Source organism: Peromyscus maniculatus, chromosome 3 (assembly GCF_049852395.1).
Source record: "Peromyscus maniculatus bairdii isolate BWxNUB_F1_BW_parent chromosome 3, HU_Pman_BW_mat_3.1, whole genome shotgun sequence".
Taxonomy (NCBI): Eukaryota; Metazoa; Chordata; class Mammalia; order Rodentia; family Cricetidae; genus Peromyscus; species Peromyscus maniculatus.
This window is the reverse complement of record NC_134854.1, coordinates 130,194,777-130,214,578: the sequence shown is the minus strand read 5'-3', so window position 1 is coordinate 130,214,578 and position 19,802 is coordinate 130,194,777. Positions and strand designations below refer to the sequence as shown.

At 42.4% G+C, this 19,802-nt stretch overlaps 1 protein-coding gene across 5 annotated transcripts; it reads right to left on the bottom strand.

The window, feature by feature from the left end:
• Window positions 1-5,286: 5,286 nt before the first annotated feature.
• Window positions 5,287-18,996, bottom strand: LOC102920499 (histone-lysine N-methyltransferase SETMAR). Of its 5 annotated transcripts, none has more exons than XM_042273742.2 (4): window positions 18,798-18,980; window positions 11,989-12,075; window positions 10,115-10,277; window positions 5,287-6,717 (listed from the first exon to the last, which is right to left on the bottom strand). In XM_042273742.2, the coding sequence occupies exons 2-4, from the start codon at window positions 12,072-12,074 to the stop codon at window positions 5,914-5,916; spliced, it is 1,053 nt and encodes a 350-aa protein (XP_042129676.2). In that variant the 5' UTR covers window position 12,075; window positions 18,798-18,980; the 3' UTR covers window positions 5,287-5,913. The 5 variants fall into 5 exon arrangements, with proteins under 5 accessions (XP_042129676.2, XP_042129677.2, XP_042129678.2 ...); XM_042273743.2 differs by having other exon boundaries at window positions 11,989-12,150; window positions 18,798-18,928; XM_042273744.2 differs by lacking the exon at window positions 10,115-10,277 and having other exon boundaries at window positions 18,798-18,996.
• Window positions 18,997-19,802: the final 806 nt, after the last annotated feature.

Below are 19,802 nucleotides of genomic sequence, written 5' to 3'. Positions count from 1 at the left end.
GTCCTCAGGAGCAGATTCTTTCCACTCTTCTCTCTGCCCACAGTTGACAGTGACCTCCTAACTGCCTGCAGTTTCTGTGCTGGCTCTCTCCCTGTGGTTTGCTGAGCTGGGTCCCTTGCTGAGTTAATAGCTCTGACCTTTCCTACATATGGCTCATTCAGGCTGGCTCTGACCTCATTTGCCTCTGAGAGTTAACAACCATGGTCTAAGAGCCAGAGAGGTCTGGCATGGTCTCATCATATCCCAACACCCCTTCTCTTGATTCCATTTTATGATATCCAGAGTTGGTCATTGGACCAGGCCCAGCTTGTTGTATTGGAAATATTTGTCGGGAGACTGTTCAAAATATATTTTCCTGACTGTTCTCTCCAGAGTACTTAGTGTGTTAGATTAAAACGAGGCCTGGGATTATAAAACTTAAGTCTCTGTTTTTACCTTTTGAGCTGTGGGCTTCTTGCCTCTTGGGAGATGAGGTTGTAGCATGTGGGAAAAGTGGATTTGAACTATATTGCATTCTCTCTCGTGTAGAGAAATGGAATGGAGGGCTGTCAGGAAAATTCTATCTAGAGACATTAGATTAAGTGAATCCATTCCTAGGTCAATTTGGTGACCCTGTTATTGGGGGCTTGCCTTTTGAGTAGAAAAACAAAACAAAACAAAAAAACCCAAACCAGTTGGAAAGTGTCATCATCCTTGGCACAGAGCTGTTGTAGACTGCCCTGAAAGTCGATGCAAAGGCAATGCCAGCCACAGAAACCCTGACAAAAGTGGCTTTTTTTAAAGAGTCTCCCCGCCGCCTCCCCCCCCCTCTGTGTGTGTGTGTGTGTGTGTGTGTGTGTGTGTGTGTGTGTGTGCGCTAATATGCACACTTGACTACAGATACATGTGGATGCCAAAATAGGACATTAGATTCCCTGGAGCTGAAGTTACAAGTAGTTGTAAGCTACCCCAGTGGGTGCTAGGAACTGAGCAGGGTGTGGAAACCATGGCTTTCTAATATTTCAAGCACCAGTAACTACAAAAAGCTTTAGTGCAGATCAAAACTCTTCTATGGTGGCTCCTACACAGTGGCTGCTCACTAAATGACCTGAGCTTTTGACATTTGTTGTGACTGAAGACATAAAGTGGGACTCCAGCAACTCCTTGATGCTCCATAGCCTTTAGGTTACACTTGGCGTGGCTGTTGGAAATGGAGTTATGGACCCTGAAAATGGTCCCCTAGAACCTTCATGTCTTGAGACCTCTGTGAGACTCATACAACTCTGCTCAGGTTGGTACTGTGAGCAGAGATAAATTCTTACTGTTCCGTGTGTGGGTGGCCCCAGAGCAGCATTCTGCATGAACTGAAACTGGAATTGGAGTATTTAAAATGACTTTCTTCTTAGATAAAAAAGAAAAAAGTAAAAGTAGCATTTATCCCGGCAATCCTGAAATTAGTACCCGAGAAGCACCTGTCTCCACTTCCCTAAGCCTGCGATTATGAGTGTGCCCCATTACACCTGGGTGTGTTTGCATAGGTTCTGGGGATGGAACTCTGGTCCTTACGCTTACAAGGCATCTCCCCAGATGAGTAGTCTCCCTAGCCCCTAGATTCTGAAAAATTTAAAGACATTTTTACTTTGACATGGCACTATTACATTGTGAAAAAAGCACATTTTTTGTCTGTTTGGAAATTTTTTTTAAAAAGGAAAGCAGTATGCATATATACATATGTATTTATATACAATTTCATAGCAGAAATGGAAAAAGATGCCTAAACCTTATAAATAAAGCCTAGGGTTCTAAAGCCCCCTTAAAACACCAGAACTCCCTTAATCTCCCAGGGGTATCATTATTCCAGGCACCTCTGCTTCCTGTGAGGAGGCGTGCTTGCCTTGGGTCCCTGCTAGATACTGCCTTTCTTTATGGCTTCTTTTCTGGTTTTCTCTTCTTTAATGTTGTTAAAATGGCCAGACCTTGCGTGTGAGGAGAACAATTTGGCAAGATGTGCTTTCTGGCCACAATGGCAGTCTGTGTGATGTTCTTTGTCTTTTCTTTTTTTCTTTCTTTTTCTTTTTTTGGGTACAGCCAGTTCTGGACAAGATGTACCCTTAGGAAACTTTAAGTCAGTTTTTGATGGCCTCCTGTGCATATGAAAGCTACAGTGCACTCACCTTATACCAGGAGTAGAGTGCTGGGATGAAATGTTTGTGGGAAGAAGAAAAATCAAACAAGATGTATTGTGTGTGTGTGTGTGGGGGGGGCAGTGTGTGTGTGTGTGTGTGTGTGTGTGTGTGTATGTGTGTGTGTGTGTGCAGGTACATCTGCAGGCTGGAGGTTAAAGCTGGGTGGCCTTTTCCATTGCTTTTCCCCTTGTTCTTTGAGACAGAGTCTCTCACTGACCCTGGAACTCAACCATTGGCTAGCCTGACTAGCCAGTGACCCACCTGGGATCATTTTGTTTCTGCCTCTCTGGCACTAAGACTTGTGGTACCATGGCTGGCTTTTAGATAAGTTTTGTGAATCTGAACTCAGGCTTCCTGCTTACATGGCATTGTACTTTACCCAGCATCACAATTAAGGTGGGTTTTGTTGTTGTTTTGCATTTAGCACTTGAATATTGTGAATTAAAAAACCAAAAATGTACGAACTCTGTATCTGAGGGTCTTATGTTCTACCAGCTGTTTCTCTTTCAGTGTTTGGAAAAGACGTTTCAATGCATCTTGTTGTGTTAGTGAAAATTACAGCACCATCCCTCAGCTTGCATGACCTCTTATCCCTGACATCTAGTTCTTCTCTTGGTTCTATTTATATCTTTACTAGTTTAGGCTGCTACTTAGGAACTCTCTTGGTCTTCCTTAAACAGTCTTGTTCCTGGTCTTCTGGAATCTCCTCTGACAACTCTCCTCTGCTGGTCACTTATTCATGCAGGTACCAAATTTGCACGTACAGTTCTTGTACTATATAGGCACTCAAAGACCATATGGAACATATGTATCTGGCCCTCTTATTCAGAATGTCGGTGGCTTTTCTGTTAGGGGAAACTAAGTGCTTTGACAATAAAGAATGCTTTTGGTTTTGACTTTTCCAGGATGTATTTCTTACTTTTTTTTCTCATGACCATAGTGGGTGATGGGACTTAGGAAGATCACAGAAGTGAAGAGTCATTTTTATCATATGATATGTCATATAAAGATTTTATTTTTTTATCACAGTAGTCGAACAGAAGTATATATATATATTTTTTTTGAGACAGGGTTTCCCTGTGTAGCTTTTGGAGCCTATCCTGGAACTCGCTCTGTAGATCAGGCTGGCCTCAAATTCAGAGATCCACCTGCCTCTGCCTTCCGAGTGCTGGGATTAAAGGTGTGTGCCAACACTGCCCAGCCAGAAGTATTTTTTAAATGTGTTCTCTTAAAGGTAGAAGCATCAGCATTTTTTGAAAAATTTATTTTTACCTTTGTGTATCAGATGTTTTGCTTGCAATGTATGTATGTGACCACACACATACCTGAAGTTGCATGTGCCCAGGAAGGCCAGAAGAGGCATCAAATCCCCCACAACTGGAGTTCCAGATAGTTGTGAGCTGCCATGTGTGTACTGGGAACTGGACCTACGTCTTCTGCAAGAGCAGCCAGTGCTTTAATCACTGAGACATCTTTGCAGCCCCCATAGCAACATTAAGAAAACAAAGCAAATGCAGTTAACTTGGCGCTTAAGAGAGATTTCATACTTAACCTTAGGAATATGATTTTCAGGACTTTTGTTTTATTTAAGAATAAGAAAGTACATGAGGATGTGGTGGTTTAAGTGAGAATAACCCCCATGGGCTCATACATTTGAATACTTAGCTTACAGTTGGTGGAACTGTTAGGGAAGGATTAGGAGGTGTGGCTTTGTTGGAGGAGGTGTGTCATTGGGGGTGGGCTTTGATGTTTCAAAGACTTGTATCATTCCCAGTTAGTTCTCTCTGTCTTGTGCTTATGGAATCAAGATGTGAGCTCTCAGCTGTTTCTGCTGGCATGCCTTTGCCATCATGGACTCTCATTGGAATCATAAGCTCTATTAAACACTTTCTTTTATGAGTTACCTCAGTCATGGTGTTTTATCACAATAGAAAAGTAACTAAGACAAAGGACACAAACACAAATCTCAAGTGTCTTGTTGTATTCAGTTTTCTCTGTGGCTGAAATACCAAGGTAGTAGCTGATGTGTCTCCAGATTGTCTTCTGAATATCCCTGAGTCAAGATGGAAATTTTCAATAGAGGGTGAGTGAAAAGCAGCAAAGGGCATCTCAATGAACAGTGAGTCCAACATTTTCTCCCAGGGATTTCCTTCTTGTTTCTTCTGTAGCTTGGGTCCTTTCACAGCAGTATAAGGAAAAGAGCCATTTTGGAGTGAGACATATAAGCTGACTTACAAAAAGCAAGCCAGAGATTTCAGAGAAATCAAAGGAACAGAAGAGATGGCAGGGAGGAAAGTTTTGACACTGTACCCTTGCAACTTGGGACATTTTATGTATCATCTACTACCTTGTTTCTAAGGGAGTAATTTCTGGTGCTATGAAAACACAAACTCTAATATGCTCATAGCACCTTTACTGAGGTAGCTCCCAGACAGTTCCTTTATTTCTGATGGACAACTAACATACCTAGGTTTTACACTGGAATAGGGTGCTATAAATAATATAAATCTTTTTAAAGCACAAAGCCTCCCTGTATATGATTTATATGTACTACAGAAATCAATTTCTTCTTACTAAAAATATACATGATTGAATAATCGCCTTTTTAAGATATTTAATTTCTACAGAATATATATAGAATGAAGCTGATTTTTAAAACAGCTGTCTTATTTATCTTGTGGTACATTGGCTGGAACCAGGAGCCTCTGCATGGTAGGCATATACTCCACCATGGAGTAATATTCCCTAGACTGTAGTTAACTAGGTTTCTTATAATAGCCTGTTTTAAGGAAGGCATTCAGAGGCCTTTGTTCTTTCAGAAGTTTAAATGGAGTTATTCAACTCCCATCTGCTTCTATGGTGTTGACAGGGTTATTTTTATGTTATTAATAAATGAAGGAGTGAGGTTGTTTGAGGTTTTGAAACCTAACTTCATAAGCTCTGGGACACAGCCAAGAATGTAGTCAAAACTCTACAAGAGGGTTCCTTTTCTGACCTCATTATAAATGGAAATCATTCTCATGGTTGTACTTCATAATTGTTGTTTGATTATTAGGTTTTAGCAGGTGATAACATCCTTCCTCCTTAATTCATGTTTAGAAACAATAAATAAAATCAGGAGTCAAATAGACATAAAAACCAGCTTTATTACTGAAAAAAAAATTGGCTAGAAAGCAAGGCTGATGTCTTCTCGAATCATCAGGTTTACTCAAATGCAAGGCAACGGTGCCTTGCTATTGTAGGTCTCACCTACAAGCACAGGTCAGGACTAGCAGCACTTTCTACAGTTACAGGTAGCTTGTTGATTTGCTCTGTATGACCCTTTCCCAGGGTCATCTTGGATTTTGGATGGCTACTCCAGCTTCAGCCATCAAATATACATTCTGGTTTCTAAGAAGAAATACAAGGATGACACTGAATGATTCATTGTTTTCACTTGTATCCTGCTAGTTTGAACATAGTCATTTTCCCGCATCTAACTATAAAAGCAAGTATTCTGGAGAAAGGGTACAGCTGGACATTTTACAGTCTGGGCCACATTCCTGAGTTGAATTTAGGCAGCCTGGCAGAGGCAGGGCTGGGCATCCCCTGGTCTTTTTACAGGGAGGAGCAAGATGCTGAATACAAGGTACACTTCCCTTGAGGGTAGGTTGTCTGCCAGAGAGGAAGCAGGATGCAGATGGTCACTTAATGCTTGATTCCTTCTGGTTTATGTTCACAGAGATGCTGGCAGGCAGGACCTCCCTTCCTAACTGGTGTCTGGTTTTCCTAAGGGGCAGTATAGTGAACTGTCATAGGGCAAGAAGGTGGCACATGATGGGGCACCACAGTAACAAGGCTTTCTTAGTTGTGGCTTTCTCAGTTGTTCATGATCTATCCTTTCTTTGTCTTTACTGCTTATTTGATTAAGGAATCTTCCTGAATAGTCATAAGAGAGTTCTTCTCCTGGTAAAATATCTCTGGCTGCAAAAAGTGCCAGCTTAGGTACCATTGAGTCAATTCGGACAGGAATCATCAACAGGTTTGGTTCGCAAGAATGATTCAGGAATCTCCCAATATTTCCTATGTAGGTAGGGTCAACAAAAGTTTCCATGACCTGTCCATTATAAATGTGCTCCCTGATGGCGATGATGTAATTTGGGTCATGTGTTGTTTGTAGGTGAATTCTTCTCTGTACTTCAGAGAACCCTAAAATCTCCCCAGCATACTCACAGACAAATCTTCCCTTGGGTATAGGTTCCAAGGTCTGAAGTCCCCAGCCCTTTTTATCCGTTTGGAACACCTGGAGACAGAACTGCAGACCATTCTGGACCACCCTGTTTCTACAGTGTTCACCGCAATGGCAGAGGACATTGCATTCGAAAACTGGTTTGGCGTACTTTGCTTCCAATCCTATGTCTCTGAGGCACAGATTGTCATCATAGTTGTTCTCATGGCGGAGACAGGAGCAAGTGCCAGGGTGACACGGAGTTTTGATACAAGCACACCCAGGAAAGGTTATCTGTGTGGGGTCGATGTCTGCTCCAGGCCCAGCCACGTGATCAGGAGTATACTGCAAAAATGAGATATGCTGGTTAGAGTGGCATTCAGCTATTTCATATGAATGTAATGTATGTACAGCTTTTGGTGTAGACATTTCCTAATTCCAGCATATATGAAATATGACAAAGCAAACCTGTAAAAACACAACACACTGAAACATGACCCAAGAATATCCTTCTACTTAAAGAAATTAATTTTTAAAGATTTATTTTGATTTTTACTTCTGTGAATATGTGTCTGTTATATGTGTGCCGGTCCCCCATGGAGGTCAGAAGAGGACATATGACCCTCTGGAGCTGAAGTTACAGGTTATGAGCTGCCCAAGGAGTGCTAGGAACCAAACTCTGATGCTCTGCAAAAACAATAAGTTCCCTGAACCAGAGACCTCTGTCCAGTCCCACAAAGCAACTTCCAAAACTTTAAAGTTTTGTGGTCTTACAGGAATAATAACAATAGAATTCTTTTTTCTATAATCAGGAATTGAAATCTTTGAAATTTGTTTTGTTTCCCTCATAGTTTTTGATATCAGGAACTGAAACTTTATTTTTTTTTAAAATTTTCTTATTTTTATTTTTTGTTTTCTTGAGACATGCTTCCTGTGTGTAGTCCTGGCTGCCGGAGAACTCACTCTGTAGACCAGGCTGGCCTTAAACTCACAAAGATCTGCCTGCCTCTGCCTCCTGAGTGCTGGGACAAAAGTGTGCTCCACCACTGCCCAGCTGCAGCTTTTTTATTCTTTTAGACTTGCTTATGTGTAAATGATGAACTGTGATCATAACCCACCCCATTCCAACCCTCTACACCCACCTTCCAGTTTCATGTCCCCCTGTTTTTTAACGGCCATTTAGTGCTGCCCATATATGCATGGATGTGGGGCTGTCTCCTGGAACATGGGTAACCAGCCACACCCCAGAGAATGGTTTTTCCTCCTTTTAGCAGCTATCACCTGCCAACAGCCCCTGACTCAGGGGAGGTGCCTCAGGCCTCCCTGCCCGATCTGTGCTGGGGTGTTGGCTGGTTTGATCTCATGGAAGTCTTCATAGCTATCCACAGCTGCTGTGCATTCATGAGTGCAATGGCCACGCCATGTTCAGAAGGCAGCATTTCACAGCTTCCTCCCCACCCTCCAGCCCTTACATCTTCCCCACCTCCTCTTCTGGGATGTTCCCTGAGCCTTGCCAGGGGTGGGAGGATTGATAAAGATGTTCCATTTAGGGCTGAGCACTCATAATCGTTTATTCTCAAGCACTTTGATCAAAAACTACTAAATTTGATGCCTGCATGAAGTTCAATATTTTATCCTTAGGTTTTTTTCCCTTTTAGCTTTATCTGATAATATATCATTATGAGTCATTCCAGGTGTTTTCCCCTGGGGGTAGGAAGGTCATTAGTGTTAAATCAATCACAGAAATCATTTTAAAATGGAATTAATTAAATAGGTATCGATATATAAATTATAGATGTATCTGATACGTGTAAAGAAATTCTGTTCTTATTCAAAGACAAAGGGATAATGTGCAACATTGGTGTTTTAAATGTACCTGCATTGTCAAAACATTACATTTATAAAATAAGAAGAAGCCTCCAATCTAAAATCTCTGTGGAAAGCCTGCTGTCTTAATTCCTTCCTTACAGGTGTTAAGAAGAACAATTTTAAACCCTGAAGGTCTCTCGTAGGGCTGGGGAGGTGGCTCGGTTGGTAGAGTGCTTGCCATACAAGCACAGTGTCTGACTCTGATCCCCTGAAGACACGCAGAAGAGAGTCTAATGGGGCAGCATGCACCGGCCAGGCTAGCACTGGAGGTGTGGACACTCAGGATCCCCAGGGCTCGATGGCCAGCCCGTCTAGCTGATCAGTGAACTCCAGATTCAGTGAGAGACTCTACCTCAAGGAGAGATGGTAGAGAGAAACCTCCGGCCTCTACATATACATACACACACACATCCCTCTTAAGGACCTAACAAGCTTTATGTACAGAAAAATTGTTGCTTACATGGAACTTTATTTATATCCACCTCTTTCCTAAAGGGACTTAATGAGATTGTTTTTAAAAAGGTAAGGTAATGAACAAAAGGCAAAAGTGAGGTGTGCCGTGGCTTGGGTAAATACCCCTCAAGGGCCTATGTGTTCAAGGGTTGTCCTCAACCCGTGCTCCTATTGGAAGGTAGTGTAACCTTTAAGAGGTGGAGCCCGGGGTGGAGAAATGGCTTAGCGGTTAAGAGCACTGACTGCTCTTCTAAAGGACCTGAGTTCAATTCCTAGCATCCACATGGCAGCTCACAACTGTCTGTAACTCCAGTTCCAGGGCATCTGACACCTTCATACCAATGCACACACAAAATAAAGTTAAATAAATTATTAAAAAAGAGGTGGAGCCTGTTTATTGGGATCCAGTATTACCCTGTGTTTATTCCGCTTCTCAGCTGCTATCAATTTTGTATTACATATTGCCACCTTGAAGATCTGCCTTAGAAATCTTAGCAAAAGGCCAAGAGATGGGACCAATCAACTGTGGACTGAAACCTACAAAGTGTGAGCTCAAAGCAACCATTCCCTTCTATGTATAGTATGTGGGGTCAGGGCAGGGGTAAGACAGCGTCTAGCTGTCCTGAAACTTCTGGGAATCCTTCTGTCCCAGCCTCTAAAGTGCTTGGATTACCATGCCCAACAACCTTTCAACTTTTTAAGCTGATTATCTCAGGTGTTTTGTTACAAAAGCAGAAAGCTGACTAACCCAGGGTGAAAGAAACATGTCCAGTGGGCTTAGACAGAAAATGTGAAACAGAAACAGACTGAACAATTGGCTTCACCTGGAATCAGTCAGTTCAAAGAGGGTGTATGATTAGACGTGAGTCTTGCACTGTCTGTAAGAAACATTCTCACTATTGGAAGCAACACTGACTTTTCTAGTGCAGATACAAGAAAGAAATTTCACTGATGTGTCCTTCCAAACCATTCTTTTGTAGGAGGCAGTTCCTGGGGACTGTTTTTATTCTAACTGTTAGTAAAGTGGCATGCCACAGTGCCAACAGAGTTGGGTTAGAGTGGTTTTGCAAGGTACCAACTGCATGGCTTTTCATTTGGGGTAAGGATTTTACAGGATCCCAAGGGATACTGGAATTGCCCATCTCTGGTCCTCTGTTAATAGGGTGTCTCCTGGGCCCATCTTCAGAAAGACATTGAACAGCATGTAGTGACACTCCCTGTGGAGGCTTGGTGGAGCTGTGCAGTTAAGTGCAGAAGCCTATACTTTAAAAAGCACAGAACTGGAGGAGGATTGGCATTCCTGTTGAAAGATTAAGAAGGTGAAGAGTGGGAGTCTGGGGTGGGGGGCAGGCCAGCCTTCTGCTTAGACAGTGATTCGGGGGTGGGGAGCTAAAGCGCTTCCGCTCGCATTGTGTCTTACCGCTTTAGCTGTGTAGAGATGTCCCACAGAGACAAAGGAACTCTCAAAGAAGATGCCCTGTCCATCAAATGCCGTGAGTGCTGTCTTACCCAGAACCCACTTTTGGCTTTTTAACGATTCAACGTTGAAATGTAAGTGGTTATTGAGGCGCTTTAAGAAGTAGCTGTAAAATGAAGATTTTTATCATCTTTGTGAAACTTTTCATGAAGAGTATTTTTAAACTGATTTGTTCTTCAAGGAGCATATCCTTTTAAAGTACAGCATTAAATCACTGAACTAGAAAATGATTTTTTTCCCCAACACAGATGACTCCTTGTAAAATAAGTCTGACTTGCTGCAGTTTTCTAACCAGGAGAGTATTTTTTTTCCCTCTAAAAATTAGTTCTGTCTGGTTCTTTCTACTTAAAAATTAAAAATATTTTTGAGACTACTTTATTATATTATTTTATTTATTTTTGCTGTACTGAAGATTGCACGTAGGGCCTCACACATGATAGGCAAGTAAGTTCTCTACTGTTGAGCTATAGCCCCAGTTCAGAATTTACTATGAAACACTCTTTTATATGCTTTTATATATTTTCCTAGCATGTGAAAAGAATGTGCTGGGTTTCATCTGTAACATTCGATAGAGATCCAGACAGAGATAGACATAGACATAGAGACAGATAGATGAATATATATATATATATATATATATATATATATATATATATACATATACACACACACACACACACACACACATATATATATATATATAAACATATAAAAATTCTATAGTTAAAATTGTTGTACAATCTGGCAATTTGAGCTCCTTTACACTGGGTTACAGATAGCAGAAAATTCCAAATGAGCTTCAGATATCTTTGAACAGACAATACAGACCTCAAGGTAAATTTCCAGTTTGGCAGGAAGTGTCTCTAACCATTGACCCATTTTACTAGCCCAGAATAAAAAATATGTATGAAATCGTTGACCCTGATACCAGTGATGACTATAAATCATTTAATCTTCATCTTTCTTCATTTTTCTCCTGCATAAAAGGTTAGAAAAAAAATACTACAGAAGAAAAATATTTTACTGACTTTAAAAATAACTATAGTGATGCCGGGCGTTGGTGGCGCACGCCTTTAATCCCAGCACTCGGGAGGCGGAGGCAGGCGGATCTCTGTCAGTTTGAGGCCAGCCTGGGCTACCAAGTGAGCGCCAGGAAAGGCGCAAAGCTACACAGAGAAACCCTGTCTCGAAAAAACAAAACAAAAAACAAAAAAACAAACAAACAAACAAAAAATAACTATAGTGAAGAAAAATCTTCTGAGGTAGAGGAAAGTTCAATGGTAGAGTTGTATAGCATGTAAAAGGCACTATGTTGGAGGCTCCATATTACCAAAACCCAAACCAACCTCCCCAAACCTTTTTAAAAGTGCCTAACTTAATATATTGTTATGTGATTATCCATCTTTTCAGAGATAATTTGAGGTCATCAATCATTAGACGTGCTATTCAGATGCTTATGTTCAGCAACCTGTTCAACTTCCATGCTGGGAAGTGTGGTGTTGCAAACTGGGAGGGGCCCCTTGCTCTTAGCTGAAATGTATCCAGTGTGTAACACTTTACAAAGTCTGTCTGTACCCTACTTCCTGTTACAGACCTGTGGACCAAGTCCTTGTACAGGTTACTGCAACCTGAAGGCTGCCTGTGCCTACAGCACACCAAGGACAGAACAGGGCTTTGGTCACAGCAGATGGACTTTTCCCCCAGCTCCTCCCAGAAGTCCCTCCACTCCTGATGCAGGGCTCTGGCTAAACAGAACATCACTGTTCTTTTCAAGTGTTTGCTTTGGGGGTGGGGGTACAGCTCGGTTGGTAGAGTACCAGCTCAGCATGCAGGAGGCCCCGGGTTCCATCCTTCGCACCACATAATCCACGGTGGAGGCACACAGGCTTGTTGCCCTCAGCATTCTACAGATGGAAGCAACAGGAACAGAAGTTCAAGGTCACCCTTGAAGTTGGCCTCAGACAGTAAAGAGACCCCACCTCAAAAAAACGAAAACACAACAGAGAACAACAAAAGTGTTTAGTTTGTGGCCAAGCACACCCCCTAAACCAGAACAAAGAAATACAAATTTGGGTTACTGACACAAAGAAGGAAGTGGGACTCCTCCACAGAATGCTCGGTATCAAGTTTACCACTTACACAAAACCTCCTGCCCAGCCAAGTGCTGTAAAGGGAAGCCGAGGTGTGAACGGTGTGTTACAGCTCCGAGGGGAAGGGTTTCCCCAGTGCACATGATGCAGCTTTGAAGGGAGAGCTTTCCCCATGCAAGTGTTACAGCTCTGAAAGGAAAAGTATCCCGGCAGTCAGGAGCCTAGCAGAGTCACGCTGCACAACAGACCTCACACGAGGGATTTACTGGAGGGACACAAGACGGTGGTTGCCTCTGCTTGGGCAAGAAGCAACAAGGAACTGAGCAGGAGGCAGGCTTTATATAGGCCTTCTTAGAGGCACAGTTTTCCAGGGTGGGGATTGGTGGGATTTTAAGGCAAGCCAAGGGATTGGCGGGATTTCCTGTGCAGGGATTGGTGGGTTTTTGAGCTCTGGGACTGGTAGGTTTTGGTGGGTTTTGAAATGCAGAAGTGGGCTTGAACCTTTTACTCTATGAACAGGAAGTGCAGCGGTGAGACATTACTAGATATCATTAGAGTCTTGATACAAATAGGTCTAGGGTAGCCATTTTTGGACATTTCCATTTTGTGAGGCAATCTTTTCCCTCCATTGCTTGAGGCAATTTGAGGGATGTTTATGTTTCATACAGTCAAGGGAGTCCTGGCTAGTACAGTAGGGTGAAAGCTGGGAATGGTGACAGGAAACGGCTAGAAAATGTAGTCAGAAATGTAAATGAACAAAGAACTAACAGGCTTCCAACTGGGTTTAAGATACTGAAACAAACCATGCAGTAGTTCAGGCAGAAAACCCCACAATCACACGACCGTGGTCAGGAACACAGGGCCAAGCCAGAGGGGCTTCTCAGTGCAGAAGGTGGACTGTTCTGGAGTCATATACAGAGCCAGGCTCACATTACCATGGTGACTCTTGGCAAATGATTTGGTAAGTTGTAGATCAACAATTACGACCAGGAAGATACTCATACTGGGGGTGGTTATCACAGACTCCTAGGGAGATAATGCTGCTCAGGGCCTGGAACTTGCTTTAAAAATATTACCTTCCCTTTACTACCTATCTGTTCTTTCTATCTCACTTATAAAGGAAAATACAAGAGAGAATCTAAGTAATTACAACTGGGGCTGGCATGTAAATTTAAGAAAAGTTAAACAGGTATTGTAGTAGGTGGTGAAAAAAATAGGTCCTAGAATTAAACTTCCTGGTTGGAAACACGTCCAAACAAAAATCCGGGCTATGAAATACTTTCCTCACCTTGGTGACTTACTCATGTTGAGTGAGGAGAGTTAAGAGCTGACCCAGCCCAGACTTTCTTCATTTATCAACAAACACTACCTTATTAAGTATCTTATGCATATACTGGGATTTGGAATCAGCAGAAAAACATAAAGGACAAGAAGAGGACTTTTATTATTCTTGCATTGTTATATGCAAGAGCTAGAGATAAATGCAAAATGATCAGTGTGAAATGGTTCCCTATAAGCCACATCCTGGGTAGAGATTCCAATTTTGTTTTCCAAAAATACTTGAGAGAAGAAAATATAAATAGTAATTATCTAGGAAGCAAAAATAGAAACAGCATATAGCATGTTTAAATATACATATATATATATATATATATATATATATATATATTTTTTTTTTTTAATTTTATTTTTTTCCACGCTCTTGGTTCCCCTTGTTCACGGTGATTTCTTCCCTCTCTGAACTAGGCTAGCATGAACTGATTTGGATGTTGAATTGTGTTAAATGGGTAGGTGCCATCATTCAAACCAATGTGTCCAAAGGCAAAGCATGAGTTCTGGGGTGTGTCATGAAGTGTCCTTCTAACCAGTAGTTTTAGACACAGAGCGGACACCCAGTTTGTTCTGACTGCATCACTGCAGCTCTTGACAACTTCAATCGAAAGTTGGGGCTGTTCTGATTAACATTCTGTATCAAAGCCCCAGAAACTCAAGCACAAGTTTGTATAGTACTGGGATTTTAAGCATGAGCATGAGTCTTAAGGAAGTTTCCTGAATCCTAAGGACTACTTCAGGAAGCATTGTGAAAACCTTCCTTCCTTTTTTGGTTGTATTGAAAACCCAGCTACAAGAAACCTTGGACTTGGCCTCGAGCGTCACCAGTTTGTTTTTGCTTCTAACAGCTATTAGGAGACTGTGAGCCAGATAATTCTGGTCAAGGCCCAACTGAGATCTTAAAAATAACGTTTGAAGTTGATCTGAGGGACCTGACAAATGATTGAACCTGACTTAGCTTGAGAAAACCAATTAGTTTATTTTCTCCTTGGCTTTCAACCCTGAGGACGTTAGGGGATGCTGGCTTCTAATGTGAGCATTTCAATGTTCTCTTTTCTCTGTACACAGCACCTCAAAGCAAAGCAGACATAAAGTTATTTTTACCTTGAGTTTTTCATGCCTTAATGGTTGTGTGGGTCTGTGAAGCCAGGGCTTGCAGCAAGCAAGCTATTTTGACTTTCTTGTAAGATTCCTTTTATGTATGTGGAATACATAGAAGAAAATTAACTGAAGGTGAGCTGGGACTGTAGGTCAGTGGTGGAGCATTTCCATGGCATATGCAGAATTCTACCCTGCATCCCTGGTATCCATAACACACACACACACACACACACACACACACACACACACACACACACACACACACCCTATACCACTAGTACCACTAGACAACCTGGGCAACCACCAGGCTTGTCTTATACTGTCAAGAGTGTAGATTATGTTTTCTGAGAAGCAGTCATTTTTATCAGAGACCAATAGACTAACATTCTATAAACTCCTCCATCTTGTGAAACTCTTGTGAATTTACCTGTTGCCAAACCCAGGGTGGCAGACTTTCTTGAAACAAAACTCTCTATAGCAACCTTCCCGCCCACCTATTATCACTTAGCCAATCACAACAGATTGTGAGGTTGAACTGCCACCAATGGAGTGAGACACAGGTTAAGTGACCCCCTCCCCTCCAACTCCCCACCATGTGCTGCTCATCTGGTATGGGCCATTGCGCATCCTTTTGCAACAGTAAAACTGCCTGGCTATTCACTTTTACTTTGTTCAGTATCTTGTGACGCCAGGAATATCCTTTTACAACAGTTTCATTCTCCAGACTTTCATGTATGCCCAAAATGGTTAGTTTAAGGGTCAATTACATGACTTCTTCTCTCCTCCCTCTTCCTTTGAAAAATAGACAGTTACTTATTTTAATCTGAAAACTATGATTAGTACATCAACTCCCCTGAGTTGATGGACACTAATGACTGTGAGGATTCTAAAGATTACTTATATAAACCTTTTAATTTTTGATGGTGCAAGGAATCAAACCCAGGAACTTGAGCATAAAACACTCTGTCACTGAGCTACATTCCTAGTAACTGGTTTTTGGAGACAGGGTTTTGCTATGTAGTATGATGATATTTTATTTGTGCTGAAATGTGATTTTATTTGTATGTTAATAAAGTTGCCTGGGGATCAGAGCTAAGAGCAAGCCATCAGAGCTAAGAGCAAGCCATTAAGCAGAAGTCTGGCAGTGGTAGCACACACCCTTAATCCGATCACATGGCAGGCAGAGTCTGTGTGTGCAAGGACACAGCCAGTTTGGTGACACACACCTTTAATCTCAGTACCAACCATAGAGACCTGGAGGTCTGTATAGACAGGCAGTGACGAGGAAGTCATGTGTTTGGTTTACAGCCAATGAGAAGGCAGAACAGAAAGGCAATAAAAAAGGCAGGACACAGGAAGAAGGTCTCTTTTCTCAGGGGAAGGTTGACATCGACAGCAAGGGGTAAGAAGGTGGTCTTAGCTCTTGGCTGCTACTCAATCTCTGGGCTTTTAACTCTGCATTTGGCTCTGTGTTTCTCATTTAATAAGACCATTTAGAATTACATCTACAGTGTAGCCTAGGATGGCCCTTACATTTATGATTCTCTTACTTTTGCCTCCAGAGTGGTGAGATTACAGGCAATAGCCTGGCTAATGAAGTTATTCTTAGTTATCTTTGAATATAAAATAAAGTAGGCGAACAAAGAATTACATTGTTCCAACTGTCTTATGGATTGTTCTTAGAGAAGATGGCAAAGAAAAATACAATTCAAGACTGGAAACTTATTTTTAGAGTTCAAAATCCCCACCCCACCCCACCCCCACTTCAGTGGCACAAACTGTTAAATCAATTCCACTGTTAGTGTTTTGAGGGCAGAGACTATGTTCTTCTATTCTTTGCATCCCAACTCATCACTTGGTATATGTTTAGTTCTTAATGAATATTTATTGAAGTTACTTAAGAACAGAGCATTTTTTCTTTCATGTTAGATACTTCTAGGTTAAAATAAAAGCAACCAAATACTGTCTTCTTCAACCAAATGAAGTCATCTTTTAGGCCCTATCTTATACAGAGCCTGGCATATTACAGGCACTCAATGGTTTGATGAATAAAGAAAAACATATAGGTAGTCTTATCAGACATTCTGTAATGTCTGATCTTGAACAAGCTTTAAGGGCTCATTGGTATATATAGTGTTATCTACTTGTGTTTTAACAAAAACCACCAATGCACAAAAGTATTGTTGGCCACAAATCATAATTTGAGAGGTCAGTAACTATTGCTCACATTAAAATCTTGCTTTGCTTACAGAAATCTGCTATAGAAGTTATCACCCCATTTGCTGCCCACAAAAACCCTAGAAGGAAGGAGGAGGCAGCCCCAATTTGTACTGATAGTAGATGGGGGAAAGTTATACAATTTTAAATCATTTTCACTTTGAAAACAAAAAGCTCAGGCTTTGTGGAATAGCTAAGGTGACTAAACCATCATCTAAGTCCAACATCCAAGGGCAAAGCTCTTTTGCCAGAATCTTTGGGTATTCCCAATTCCTTAGGTAACTTTGAGACCACAGTCAGAGGGGTTGAAGGTTAGACCAAGGTCTTTGAGGTAGTAACAGTAGTGGGCATTTATTGAGTCCTTACAGAGAACTACAAACAGTAATTCCTAAAGCAGCTATAAAGTGAGGTACTAGTACTTAAACTCTACACAAAAGGCTTCCAAGGCTTTGCAGATGTTAACTTACATTTTTGTCCAAGACCTCTCAGCATGAAGGAGACCTCAGCTAAGTTTGACTCGAGGGGCTGAGATTCATAACCAGGCCATTCTTACATGAGAGACAGTTGAGACCAGACAGGGAACTGATTTGCTCTGACCCCTCAGTAAGTTCTGAGTACAAGGCCAGATAAAAATGCTCTTTCTGAAAAACCACCCCTCCGCCACATATACTATAGGGAACTGCCATTTTACTGAAAGAATAAAGTAAAAATTCCTTTTAAGGTCTTACTACAGGTTCATAGAAAAATATTAAATTCTGTTAATTTAAGAACTTTCCCTCCAGGCCAATGCCTTTTTTTTTTTTTCCTTCCGAGAGAAAGAACATGAAATTGGGTAGACAGGGAAGGAAGTGGGGAATGATCTGTGAGGAGTTGGGGGACAGACGAGTCAGATCAATGTATACTGTATGGTATTCTCAAGGAATAAGTAAATCACAAAAAAAAGTCAAGAAGGCTGCAGTTGCAGTGAACAACCTTAATGAAACTCATTGGGTCGCTCTGTGTCTTACACACACGCGCGCGCGCGCACACACACACACACACACACACACACACACACACAGTTGAAGGGGGCGCTAGCCAGGGGGATGAAGGATTCCTAGGAGAGGGAGAGGGACAAAAGATGATAGCAGTAGTGGTGGTACATATGATCAAAACACATTATGTGCTTGTGTGACAAAGTCATCATGGAACCCATTATTATGTATAATTAATATCTGCTAATGAACATTTTTAAAACGCCATAATAAAAACCAAATACCCTGTATACTAACATTTAAAAAATAAAAGCATTAGGGAAAATAAGCCTGTGGATTACAGTCAGTTTGACAACTATTACCACAGGAGGGAGCTATGCGTCTATCTTTCCCGGCTCCTAGGCAAGGTGCCCTAGCGCCCCCTTGGGCTGTGTGCAGCCCTGAAGTCCCGCCCAATAAGGAAGGGCTTAGCTCCGCCCCCGGGGTTGGGAGCAGCCCTTTAGCCCCGCCTCTACATAAAAGAGCGCTGCTCTCACCTATTGGAGCGCTGAGCAGCCCTCTAGTTCCACCCCTGGAGGCTGGGCGCAGGCTCCGCCTGGGGGGACCTGAAAGCCTCCTTCTAGTCAACCCCTGCAGGGCTGGGGACAGCTCTCTAGCCCAGCCCCTAGAAGGCGAGCGCTGGCCCCGCCTGGGGAGGGAGGAAATAGGACAAGCTCTAGCCCCGCCCCAGAGGAAAGGGCACTGGCCCCGCCTGGGGAGGGAGGAAATAGGACAAGCTCCAGCCCCGCCCCAGAGGAAAGGGCACTGGCCCCGCCTCCAGGGGGAATATGAGCAGCTCTAGCTCCGCCCCCACGTTAAAAAAAAAAAAAAAAGCTCTGGCCCCGCCTCCATAGTCCCTGGTCCCGCCTCTACCTGGAAAGGCTTAGGCCTGGGGCCCGCCCCCCGAGGCCACACTCTCACAGCAAAGTTCTCCAGGCCGCGCGCTACATCTTGTTCTATCAGGGCCGCAGATTCCTCCTCAGCTGCTGCTATCCCGAAGGAACGTTTCTCCACAGCTTCCGCAGACATTTACAACCTCACTCCGCCTACTAGCCTGGCCGGCTTGGGCCTCCGGGAGGATGCTGGGAGTTGTGGATTCCGCGGCCCCACTGCCTTACGGGAGTTGTAGTTTTTGTTCCTCACAAGTGGCAGGTGAGGGAGATTCCTCCCTCAGCATTGTTGGGGTGCTTTTGGTCTGGATCCCACTGTCTTGAGACAGATACAAGCCAGAGAACTTGAAATGTTTTAGTTTTTCTGGGGAACCTCGAGAAGGATGGTCAGTTTTTTTTTGAGGGTTTAGTAGTTGTTTGGAGATGCACCTCCTAAGCCGAGGAAGAAAATACACATCAGGGTATCTAATGATCTAGAACCACTGGAGAAGTTGGATGGCTGGTGGCAAAATTTGTGTTAGGGTCCTCTCCTTGTAAGCTTACCTTCTTCTCGTCTAATCATGGGGGTGGGGAGAACAGTTTTGAGAGTAGAGATAACTCCCGAGTTTCTGAATCTGGTGGAATATTTTAACGTTGCAAAACTCCTCCTTTCTGCTTGTCTTGATATATATATCATCATTATATATATATATATAATTTCCTATCCCCATTGCTTTCTCAGCCTTGATGACTGAAAGCAAGTTGGAGGCTCAAGGGGAAAACTGAGATGCACTGTCCTTACAAAAGATTTATTAGAAGAGACATTAATGCCACGGACAGACAGGCAGACAATAGGGCCTATGTGCTAGAGTGGGAATTTCTTCTTACAGGTTTCAGAGGAAGAAGGGAGTAGTTGATGAGTAGCCCATAATATGGGCTTGCAGGTAGGCTCTTCCTGAATTATCTACAAGGGTAATCAAATTACTTTGGTTTCTGAAATTTTTACAGT